The sequence below is a fragment of the Hyposmocoma kahamanoa genome, unplaced genomic scaffold, assembly GCF_003589595.1.
Source record: "Hyposmocoma kahamanoa isolate Upper Pololo Valley unplaced genomic scaffold, ASM358959v1 80, whole genome shotgun sequence".
Classification (NCBI taxonomy): Eukaryota; Metazoa; Arthropoda; class Insecta; order Lepidoptera; family Cosmopterigidae; genus Hyposmocoma; species Hyposmocoma kahamanoa.
The window spans coordinates 369062-382081 of record NW_020654051.1 but is presented as its reverse complement, the minus strand read 5'-3'; the positions used below and the strand labels follow the sequence as shown (position 1 = coordinate 382081).

The 13020-nt window shown below is 37.9% G+C and overlaps 2 protein-coding genes across 2 annotated transcripts; one reads left to right on the top strand and one right to left on the bottom strand.

Annotated features, from left to right (window-relative positions):
* The first annotated feature begins 499 nt into the window (after positions 1-499).
* On the top strand, positions 500-2750 carry LOC113233773 (lactosylceramide 4-alpha-galactosyltransferase-like). The gene is made up of 3 exons (XM_026468969.1): positions 500-1494; positions 1704-1858; positions 2115-2750. Exons 1-3 carry the CDS (start codon positions 809-811, stop codon positions 2405-2407), a joined length of 1134 nt encoding a protein of 377 aa, XP_026324754.1. The 5' UTR covers positions 500-808; the 3' UTR covers positions 2408-2750.
* A 1491-nt stretch (positions 2751-4241) lies between these two features.
* LOC113233769 (3-hydroxyisobutyrate dehydrogenase, mitochondrial) lies at positions 4242-11910 on the bottom strand. The gene is made up of 6 exons (XM_026468960.1): positions 11708-11910; positions 8974-9156; positions 8554-8671; positions 6350-6560; positions 4671-4827; positions 4242-4415 (listed from the first exon to the last, which is right to left on the bottom strand). The coding sequence occupies exons 1-6, from the start codon at positions 11843-11845 to the stop codon at positions 4257-4259; spliced, it is 966 nt and encodes a 321-aa protein (XP_026324745.1). The 5' UTR covers positions 11846-11910; the 3' UTR covers positions 4242-4256.
* Positions 11911-13020: the final 1110 nt, after the last annotated feature.

The following is a 13020-nucleotide window of genomic DNA, read 5'->3' as shown; positions in this document are numbered from 1 at the left end:
ACACATAAACATAGCAAAATTTTGGAGATACATTTTTAATATATCGCCATATTGAGATAAAATATAATATAACGCAATTTTTGAATACTATGTTAGTAGTCAAGTGCGATATAAGTAACTAATATAATTACAAAAATGTTATTGTTGTAACATAAATGTAATCAATAGATGATATGTGTGTGTATAACAAAAGTATAAGTAAATAAGTGCCGGAAAATGTTAGGTGCATTTTCCAACAGAAAATCCTTGAGCTACTACACCGAACAGCATCACAGAAAGATGAAGCTGATGAGGAGCTGTCTTGTTTAACAAGTTTGCAGCATTCAAATACGGACTGCTATGGGATCTAGGAGGCACCCGGAAGCAAAAGTGCATGCGTTTTGTACACGTTGTATTAACCTCTTAGACGTGCCTGCAATACAACCACCATAGACAACATCACAATAGTTCAGTCGAGATAAAGTCAGTGATTGATATAAAGCTCAACAGAACTAACACAAATTGGTTACACCGAAGGTAAACGGCAAGCTTAGTATAAAAAAACTTGCACGTATATGACATGAGATTTCATTTTAAAGTTTTTGTAGTTTCTCACATTGTTAAATGCATTTGTATTACTTCATACGTTTGTGTTTATAAAGTTTTACTATTGCTTTTAATTAAAGATCTAATCTAATATGCTATAAACCCACAACATGCGGCGCAGCGTTTTGTTCAATAACATTGTTTACATGAGTATCTTATAAATGATCGTGTACTTTTAAATCGTTAAGTCCGCGTCTGAATATTATTATACTATTGGTGAAGCATGTCAACAATCACCAAGGACATGGAAGCGAAAGTGCCAAAAAAGAAAGTAAAATTTGTGTTAATTGCTATAATAGTAATTGTTACATTTTCATATTTTTACTTCAACAGACCGGTCCTTGTGCGTCGAATCAATAAACTTCGGCACAGTCCATGTTTTTTAAAAAGACATTACGACCTTTTACCTAAAATAGAAACGCGAGTGAATCCGCTGGCGCGCAATATATTTTTCGTCGAGAAAGAGTGCGGGGAGTTCACGGCGCGCTTCGCGTGCGCCGTCGAGGCCGCGGCACTCGCCAACCCTGAAATGCAGGTCAACGTGCTCTTCATCGGCCCAGCCTTTAATGTCAGAAAGCTTGTAGCAATACAAACACAATTCCCCAATGTCAAATTTGTCAGAATCAACCTAGAAAACTTCGCCAAAAGTTCCGACCTCAAATTCATTCTGAACCAAAAGTCGATACGATACAGAAGAATATTAAAAACAGGTACCTTGGATATTGTAAAATATTGGATACTCAACAAATATGGCGGCATATACTTGGACAAGAACATGATTGTGATTGGTCCACTCGCCAAGTACTCAAATAACTGGATTGTGCGAAAGAGTCGCTATTCGTTTGCGATAGAACCATTGGGACTGTTGAATGACGCCATCGGACATGTGTTTTTCCACATAATGTCTAAGTAAATACCTCATTTTAAGAACAGGCAATGCCTCTATTGACGACATATAAATGCAACATTTATAAAATATCATTGCGTTATACTTTTATATATATGTACATTCATATCATTTATACGTTTGCCTTGCGATTATATTAATATCATGCGTATAAATTATTTCGTTAGTTTGTGTATTTTTCAAACAATAAATTCTAGTATTTCAATTTTAGGGAAATATTGAAATTCTACCAGCGCACGTTACAATGGGACAAAAAACCGAGTCGGAAGTATGGTCGTTTAAGCTTTAGTGATCTCCTCGAGAAAGCCATGAAGAAATTCTGCAAGACCTCTTACACTCCCATCATGACCTCCAAAAACTGCAGAGGTACAATTGACTCGATACAATTAATCATGGCATTCAATCAATTTATTTCGCAGCTCTTTTTCTTTCAGCAAACAATGAATAGTGTGAATTTGTTTTTAGGTAACTGGCTTATAATATAATAAAACGAAAAACTAACAACCTACTTTTACCATTACTCTTTTGAACTTTGGAATGCGTCAATTGAAGAAATAATTTCTTCGAAGGACCTCGACATAGCCAAGGTCACAGTCTAACTAAACAAACTCTTGTGTTTCAGGGTTAAAAATATACCGCCAAGAAGAGTTGTACCCGCCGGAGTGGGACGACTGGTCCTATTTTCTCGAAACTGGCGAACTTGAGCAACACCATGCCTATTTGTTCCCTCTATTGAGAAATATTCCCAAAGATAAAAAAATCCTGAATACGTCACGGTACGCGAGACTAGTGAGTCAATTCTGTCCAATGACTGCGCACGCGCAGGGCAACGACTTCGAGTGGCTGAAGGACTTCACGAGTGAAGATTACATGCAACATAATAACATAACTCGAGAAATAATCACTGTGATATAAGCTGTAATTAATTACTAAGTAATGTATTGTTTGTGTGTAATGGTTAAAGAGTTATTATGTGACCCCTGTTGCTTGCCTCTAATCATTTAGTTGCACGTATAATAAAGACACCCAGTGCAATTAAAGGCTTCTGATATCCGCTGAAAGAAAATATATTGGGATACATAAACTCAAAAGGTTTCATATCTAGACAGTTGTCATTTACGACAATTTGGCGACTGGCCAACAAAAAATGGAATAAAATTTAACTTAAACACTAAATTTAAAATTTTCACGTTACGGTCTTTCTATTTACATAACTAAAGGCTCTACATTTCTTTCATAAGCATTAAAATTTCAATTCTATTCCTTTTGCTGTACAGCAGAGTGTCCTGTAAACAGATGCAGAAAGATATGGTGGAATGTTTGGGACGCCAGAAATTGGAAGTCACTGTCGACAAGTAACGATCGGTCGTGACGAGAATGCTTTCTGAATTTAGGCGATACAGTTTATTTACGCGTAGAGAAAGTTTGAAAATGTGTACACCTGAAATGCTGTAGTGTAGTAAGTAGTAGTCATATTAAGTTTATTGAAAAATCACGATGTTTTACTTCCACGATTTCAATTATTTTTTGTGATGTTACTCTACGAATGTGTTACAATTATTAATACAAAAATCGATTACTAAGAAAAAATTGTTCAATCCGGCTGGATTCGCACCAGCGCCTTCAGTATAACGTGCCTGACGCTTTCCCAACTGAGCTACAGAACGAACCACCAGACTTTACAAATTTTCCTATGCACTTTTTGCAAATCTTTGTTTTAAGTTTAAGGCTTATTTAATAAGATCTTTTAAAGCCTTGCAAATTCAAAGACCGAGACTGCAAAGTTAATTAGACCTAGGCTGGCAAATGGCCCAATAAACTTCTACTACAACTAAGCATACGCAATGAATGCAGGACAAGTCAGCCTTTTAATTTTCTCCAAGACCGGATGAAAAAACGCCCGCCATATTGGGCTTTTTCGAGAAAAAATCGAATAAAGGACAATAGGAGGGTCGGACTGCGTCATAATCATATTTTTCACGACACAAAGGAGTTCTTACGTTAATGTGGCCGGATAATAAATGAAAGCCAGGCGCATACGTGGGAGTCTTTTTGCGAGCTTTTTTGACTTTCCTCCGGCAAACATTTGCGGAGTATCCTTTTTTGGATTTTGGGAGTTACGTTGGTCGTACGCATGAGTTGGCCTTTCGACGGCGCAGAAGATGTTTGTCTTCATTTCTATTTTTTAGAACTTTTTGCGGAAATTTTTATGTTACCTCACTCGTTCTGACCGCCTTTTTCATATTTCATCACTATTATAGCGTTTGCGAACACAGGGCAGACCATTTTCAACTTTATTTGTCACCGAGGGCGCATTTCGGTTCGACACACAGGTGGAGACATTTTTATTCAAACTATCTTTAGAGGAACAATCACTACTAAACAGTAAAAAAAACGTTTATAACGCGTTCTCTGTGATAAAAATTTTGCTGACTCAGACTAAAACTCTGTTAGCATCGCAGACCAACCGGTTAGCATGATATGAACGCAATGGAAACGTGAACCAAACTTATTACCAAGTTTGAATCGTACTGGTCTGCGGCATTCGACATATTGTTTAAATTTTGGTTGTATTCAATTTCATGTTATTCATTTCTAACGCTGTGAAAGCGATTCCTTTTCATAGTAAAACGGTACCCTTTACCGTTATTTTTAACTGACACCAAACGTTTTACCACTAACATCAGAAACATTTTAGCGCGAAATGTGTACTAGACAACATGTAAAGAAAGAATTAAAAAGAAATAGCGAAGTTTTCAGACATTTATTGCTTGCTCTCTTCCTGGAGCAGCTGGAAGATGAAGGAGAAGTCCTTCTGGCCGTAGCCGCGAGACTGCGCGATGCGGTAGAGCTGCGTCGCCACCGCACCCAGAGGAATGGGAGAGCGAATGCCTAGAGCCATGCCGCTCGCCAGCTCCAGATCCTACAAAAACAAATTGTGTGCTCAAAAATCACGCACCTTGCTCAAATATAAACGCAAAAGCGATGTATCGTATACAATTCTAATGGTCAAGAAACAAAAAGCTTTGCGAAGCAACGTAAATCCATAGCCCTGTAAAGACTCGCCTAGAAACGACAATATGCAAAAAAGCAGATTCTTAGCAATAGATACATGTTTACACTTTTTACAAAATTAAACTAGAAGATCAGAAATCTTAAATTAAAAGTGACAAATTACCTTAACCATCAGCTCGTTCTTGAAGCCGCCATCATAGTTTCTGCTGGAGGGCGCGGTGGGGACGAGGCCGGGCACGGGGCAGTACACCTCAGTGGACCACGAACGTGCCGATGAGTTGTTTAGCACATCCAAAAGGACTTGCGGGTCGAGACCCATTCTGGAAAGAGACAACGCCATATCGCTGCAATCGATACTTTTTGGGCAATTATTGTCATCACCACTTTTTTCCTAATCTCTAAATTTGTAGCTTCAGAGTCATTTGTTAAATATTACGGAACAGGCGAACTTATTTAAAATTGAGAAAATCATTCATCCAGTATAATGTCACTTCAAATATCAACCTTATGCCAAAAACGTTAGGACAACCTTTTTTCGATTAGTTAAGTACGGTTACCATATTCTGATACCGACATGCACAATTCCAAGAAATATACTTATTCGCTAAATCAAGAATATAATGTGACTATATGGCCGTAACCGAATGTAATATCTTAACTGTTAAGACAAACTTTTAATCGTAATTGTGAACTTTTGAGCGAGAACATTACAATTTAAAATAATTAAAATAATTTATTTCAAAACATTACATCCATACACAAAAATTTTCAAATTAATAAGCACACACTTCCATTACATTAACCAAACAAACAAAAACAATTAAATAAACTTAAATAAAATAAAAATACAAAAATTACACTCAATTAAAATAATGTATCAAGCACTACACAATTAGATTATCCCACATTATATGTTCGTCCAGCGGGTTTGACAGACGTATAACAGACGATTGATATATAAATTTTCAATCTAATATACCGATGGCATAATGTTCATTTTATATAAACACTTCCGACATAATATTCACAGAGTCTAATGTATTATTAACATAACTCCAGTGGTGTTTAGGTGCAATGGTGAATGAACCGAATTTGTTTGCATTTTCTAGTTGGGTGGACCTCCTCCTGTGGTTTAGGTTATGTTGTAAACAAAAAAAGCATTTCTCTTCTTCTTTACGCAATTAAATATTCTGCTTAAAGTTTTAATAAATATAAAGCTATACAAAAACAAATTTATATTGCGATTGTACATTTAATGAAATAAAAACTTGTTATCGACATAATATAGGGCGCTTCAATTGATCGTAAAACCAAATATTGTGTTATATTATTTAATACATTATCCTGGTAGTACTTATATTATACCACTTGTTCATTATGTCATTTAATCATTATGTCTAATGTTTGTCGTACTGAAGGTTCATTATACACATTGAAAACATACCATTTGTTGTTATACCTTTTGTTGATTATATATAGTGAATGATTATATCCTTGGAAATTATATCAAACGTTGTTATACAAACTGAAGCGTTCAGGTCTGAACCTGCAGACTTGTGCACTGAACTTGTGCCTGAACTGATTCAAGCACAAATTCAGTGCACAAGTCTGCAGGCACGAAATTCCACTCCATAGCCGTTCGCCTTATAAATGTGGAACCGTAACACTTCGTGCGAATCCTTGGGATGTACATAACATAGGAGTGCCCCTCCCCCCAGTTTTGTCCTTCGATTGTGGAAAGGGTAAGGCGGAATTAAACGAAAGGTCAAATTTAAATACAGTGACCAAACTAAAGCTGCAACAATACCTTTGAGGCATATTGTATTAAATTAAAATACCCACTTGATACCCATATTCATGCACTCGGCAGTGGCCATCCCGGTGATGCCCATGAGCATGTTGTTGGTGAGCTTGGCGACCTGGCCAGCACCGCTCTGGCCGCAGTGGAAGTGTTTGGCGCCCATGGCCTTCAGCATGGGCAGGGATCGCTCGAAATTCTCTTTACTGCCGCCCGCCATGAACGCGAGTGTCGCATTTTGGGCCCCCATCGTACCTGAAATATGCGGACGTGGCATATTAGGTACATTTCTATGTTAACTTTAATTTTGAACATCGGTATGATGTTGACGCAAAATATACTGGACTGCTCGTCTGACTAACGAGATCCACATAGCTCCAGCTTAGTTACTCTAAGGGCGCTTATGAGCACTCTGTTGTTCTTTACTTGCACGGTGGAAGATCTTCCAAAGCGCGTAGTGATCCCGATTGTCGTGGGATCAATACTGGAAATGATATTTTCTAAACGGTTCTGGTTTCCAAATTTTGGTGTCTAAATCATTTCTTTATTCTGTTAATCATTCCCTGGTTACCCGAAAATTGGAAATTGTATGGCATTATTATACTAGTCAAGCGAGTAAAAGACGCCACGCCCGGTGGCGGTTTTATTTTATTATTTCAAGGATTGGAGACTTCACATGGTTCAACGTTAACAAGAGGTGATGTATTTAATAAAATATTCGCAATTGTACTTAACTTAAAAGTTAAAGCCGCAGGTTCGAATTTAACTTCAAAAAGTAAAGCAAAGTCGTAGGTTCGAATTCTTTTATCGGCTCCTGCCAAACCTTCGACCTGTCAATGAGTCACCGTCTCCCATTGGACTATCACCGCTCTCAATCTATCACAGCGGTATTTTGTACTTAAAATTTTCCAATTATGTGTATGATATTTGTGAACCGCGTGTCGTGTGCGATTACGAACGGCAAATACATCTTATCACTTTAAAGATAACACACTTGTTTTTCACTCGTATTATTTGCTGTGATAATATCCTCTTTACGTAATAGACCTACCTGTTGGATTTTGTTACTAAATCTTTGTTGTTAGAAAAATATCACGTTTCTAGTAATTAACCACACGGCGTAGATAGAGTTTACAAATATTTGCCAAGGAACCCTTTAAAAGAAATTTAGTCGTAGTGACAACTGTGCCATTGTGAGCGTTCAATTGTTAATCAGACTAAAAATTATTATTTAGTCAATTGGAGCTTCTTGTTAGCCGTAATGATAATCTACGTTGCAGGTTTTTCTGTATTTACTACACCCGGGTTGGCAGGTGCACTGAAATGATTTCGATGTTCATATGTAGCGTTAGTTGCAGTAGAGCTACTTGTGGAAGATTCGTCCAGGGTGGTGCTGACACCTTGCCTATTTCTACCGCCAAGCAGTAACGCGAGCATTACTGCGTTCCAGTTTTGAAAGATAGGGGTGCTGGTGAGGTTACAGCACACGGGACTTATCAACTCATGTCTCTGAGTGACGGGCGCAGTAACAGTGCACCTCAGCTCTTTGCCGTGGATAGTTCTGAGTGGCACTGCAACTACTATGCCTGTCCATAAACAGGCATGTCACTCACCACCAGGGGCACGACTTGTTTATACCGTAGCGCGTCAGCTGGTATCTTTAAAAAAATTATAGACAATTCTACAGTTACATCTTTTGGATTTTACGGCAACGCGAAAAGTAGCTGTGAATGATTTTATTTTTTAAACATTTTGATATCATTATTGCGTCCATTATTTTTGTAAGCGTGGTTGAAATATATATGGCGCTTACTATCGCGATGAAGTTAGTAGATGAATCCTTAGTCTATGTTTTATTTTTCATCAAATGTTATATAATTTGTTACAAATCTAAAAGTAAGTATAACCATGTGATTTATTCTTATCAGTGGATAAATGGTATCTTATTGCACAACTCGTGACATGCTCAAGCCTTGTTACGTAAAATTAGTTTTATTAATTTTCATTTCAGAGTTCTTTTTATCACTTTTTTATCGACACACGCCCCTGAACCGGCCTCGGAAATTACAAATTTCTTGCAACAATTTTCTATTGTACCCTGGAGTGGAATCCGATGTAGGTATATGTTGAACTTAGTGTGCTTGTTTTTGATTTAATAATAAGTTTATTTGTTTAAAAGTTCATGTTTTGTTCACTCTCATCAGCTCCATTAGCACCATAAAAGACTACAAGCTAGTAAGTTTCTCACCTCCCGAAACGGGCGCATCAATGAAGCCGACACCGTTTTTGATGGCGACCGGCTCGATCTCCTTCGGCACGTTGGGGTCCACCGTAGAAGAGTCAATGAGCAGAGCGCCTTTCGGAGCCTGCAACGTTCATACACGGGTATTCCAACTGACGCTATAAATAAACTAAACGGCGTTGATTAGTCTATCTGTGTAACAGCTATTAGATCGTCTGGGTACCTACTGCAGTTTTAACTCTATTTTGTCATCATTTAAGTCCTAAGAAAGACTTTTGATATTAATTTCCTCGCATTCAGAGCGTCTTGAGTTGACTTTGACTTGCAGGTGCACGACAGTCATTTTTGTTCTGTTTAAAGTTCACCGTTAAAGAGGTTCTAAAACTTTGATGCACTAAGAATATAGAGGTAGGGTGGTGGACTCACACGTGCGACTACGCCGTCCTTGCCTAGATACGCGTCGAGTACGACCTTGTTGCTGGGCAGGATGGAGACTACGGCGTCGACGCCGTCCACAGCTGCAGCGATCGAGCTGGCACCCGTCACGCCGGTCTTAGCCGCCTCAGCCAACGCCGCCGCCGACGGATCGTAACCGCGCACTACAAAACCCTGTTCACAAAACATAAATCCAGAGTAAATCCTTTCTAGAGTCCTTCCTCAACGCCCCGCGGATCGTGAGAGAATCTTGCATATGAAATTGAGCTTAAGAAAATTAGAGTTTTAGAAAGTACTACTACCCAACGCGCTACTTACTCGTCATTCGACTGGTGTGCACGACGCCGTGTCCCTTGGGAGTAATGGTTCGATAAGTTACCATTGTAGAAATGTGGCTATAGGTCAATGCTATTAGATGTATTCTAATAATTATAATATCATTGTATTCTAAGCAGCGAGCATAAATATTCTAAGTATAATGTTGATAATTTAGTACACAAATTACTTTTACAAGAGTTGCTAACAATCGTTAATCCCTGACAACTTGTGTCTGAAAACATTTTATCAATGTCGTTCAAAGTGAAAAGCTAATACAGAGTTGCCAACATAAAACTTGTATTTGACTCGAGAAAATGTGTTCCAAATTTTGTGAAATTAGCCACAATCCTAATGAAAATGGAGTAACGTGTATTTCATTGAGGCCCCTCGACCTTAAAATGTTTCACGCCGAAGCTTCCATCTACATAATTTAGCATAATCTTTGCATCAATTGAAAGGATTTTAATTTTAAATTCGGTAAAAGAAACATTAAACGGCTTTTCGGCGAGATTTTTTCTTAAGTACTTAAAATGCTTCGCGTAGAAATTGCACCACCCTCCGCTCCGCCCCTCCTGGAGCTCTCCCAATATAAGAATATTCATGTAATTCTTTTAGTCAAATGTCTTGCCCCGTATTTTTTACAAAATATGCTTTAACAAAATTCAGCGCAGAGTGCCACGAAATCTCAAGGGCCGATTCAAGTTTCTTCTCTACGCGAATGACATTGTTTATATTGATGTACGAGTAGGTACTCGTGGCACAATTATAATATGACAAATCGATACACATCGGTTGACTCGTTTCATTACACAACTTGTACGAAAGAGTGATAAAGAACAGTGCAGACAGAGATCGACTTCGTCGGTCAATCGGTCAACGCCGGTCATTATCTTCGGCTATCGGTCAAACTATTCAGTCAGATCGGGTATCACTGTCATAAAATATAAAAGATAACCATTTATTTCGTTAGGAGGTCAATCTATAATCTTTTAAAAAGTGGTGATTGAATGAAACTAGAACATATCACACGTTAGGGTTAGAAAATATGAATTGCTATGATATAGACGTCGGCCGCGGCCTTGGCGTATACTTGCGCGGACGACACTCACATTAGAAGCTATTGAAAGTATTATTTCGGTTAGGTTTGGTGCAAGATCCCGAGGAAACGGACCAAAATGGAATGATATAGATATTATCCAAATGCAACAGAATCGAAATTGATAGTTACTTGTGAAGAATTCACAGAATATTGTTTTTCGAAATAGATGAATATATTCATTCAATCTATGTAGATTAGTGAAGTAAATAAGTATATGGCTGTGCACAATACAACGGCCACCACATCGACGAGAGCATTACACTTCACACAATTCAGCCGCGTTGGTCTCCGCGCATCAGCTGGCTCAAGCCTTATCATCATGAACCCGTCAAACGGCCGCCGCGTGGACCTAGTTTCGGTTTGGGGAACTCGCATGTTTTCCTCAATTTATAAGCCTACTAGGAATCATCCTACTGAAACGAGCATGTCCAAATGCAAATTTCACCTCGTGGTAATTGATTTCCTTCACATTAGCGAGAGATATTTTATATTATCTCTGGAGTTAAGTATATCATAACAAATATAACATACGTAATTAGGTCAATTAATTAAAAATGTGTTTAATTTGCTTTGTTTATTACTTTGCATTTTTAGTTGCGTGTTTATTGACAACAAATGCATTACTAATTGAATAATTTAAATACAGTTAAAGGAAAAGCAATAAAGAATCGACATCAACATCGCGAGGTGAAGGGCAGCGCCTGGCAGCGCATTGAGATTAGCGTGTTGACTCGAAAGTGACGCGGGCGGATGTGATCGATGTTTTGATATCAAATTATGTAGTTGGTCAGTTATTCATCTATGTACTAATTATAAGTAAATAAAATGTTTCTTTATGTAGGTATACACCCATTAATAAATTTAACATTACATTATATTGCATTAGTTTACTTTAAATTACTTTACTGTATTGTTAAATTACATTAGACATTGGTACAACGTTCAATTTTCACTCTTTTTATAGTAAACTATTACTAAACTATTTGTGTTCTCAGAAAACATGCAGTACTTTACTCGTAACTTTATTGTTAATATTAGATCTTTCATTATTTATTTGCCTTGTGTAAAAGTGTCAACTCTGAACATTTTAAGGTTTAAAGTCTCACCTCCGGACTCTCAGGCCCATTGATGTTCATAATATACCTTATAGTAAAAAACAAACTTATTACTATCTCATGCATACTCGGGGATTCAACCCTATGCGAACGAAATAAAGTCGTCAAATTTATCGTGGAACACTGACCGTGGAAACATTCAAAACATTATATCCACTAACCGGCGTTGACATACACATTTATAAATACTTGCCTGTTTAACTAAGTTGGCCGCCATGTATTTGCCCATGTTTCCGAGGCCGAGGAAGGCGACATTCTTGTCTACTTTCGAGCTATAAGCTCTTTTTGAAAATGTGAGGTATTGAATGGAGAGGACCGACCGCGCCGCCATGTTGTATTCTTAATTTAACTTGATACGATCGACGCCGGCGCGCGCGCAGGGCAACTGGCCGGTGTTGAGTTGTGTTTGATTAACATTGGAATTGCGTTCGAGAACTTGTCTTGTGATAATGTTATCGAGTTTTTTTAATATTTATTTTGTCCGCTGCTGCTTGAGTGGCGCTTCCAATTTTTTTAATTTGCCTTTTGTAAACTGTACATAGTATATTTAAAATATTTTAGCACACCCCAAGGAAGCACAGTAAATATAACTACCACCCAAATTTCCAAGTTTCAGAACACACACCTGTTTTGATAACCGACTTCTGACGTAAATCATTATTTGCATACATATGTTGTATATATTTTATAGGTGTATTTGGAAAGATTTTACTGTCAAGGTCGCTGCCGGCGCCGGAGCCGGCGTTGTCCCGCACCACACACGTCCGTAAAATGGGTGTGTCAGCCAGGATATCTCTATTTTCTATTTCCTCTTGAATAAACAATAATGTGTTTTAATAACAGAACGTAAATATTTTTACAATATGTAACTGAAGTATAAATTAGAAATGGGATCTGGCTTGCCTGACCCAACATGCGTGGACAGAAACAAAAAAGAATTTCGTTTAAACATCGCGCATGTGAATGTATCGCACTTCTTTTCCAATTAAAATAAAGTTTCTTCGTTACTGATATTCATTTATTTTGTGCAACATCTTCACACCGGTAGGTAGGTAGGTCTGGTCTAACTAGTGGGCTAGTTAGACCAGACTCTCGTAACAAGTAGCTCTACATTTGGGCATTAACAATTTTATCGACTCACTTATCGCGTACCTGCAGCCGCTTATCGACAGGCTATATTGGGGTCGTGACGTTCACCACTGATAGTCCACTACTTGCCACGTGTTGCCACGGCGCCTAACCAGATGTCACGGGTCACAGGTGGATGTCAGTTATCAGCTGACATAATTATTAAAACTCATTTATCTGTGGAATTGCAGGTAGTATGTAAATTGATAGTAACAAAATAAAATGACGTTATGACTGAGTATTGTTTATTGACTAGCATACACTAAACTTGTGTACTATGTTTTTTAATACATTACACTATAAATATCGCGTAGGCGTGCAAACATAATTGATGAAAAGACCCTAGATATTCTAGGGCACCTTGGTCTATAACAAAAA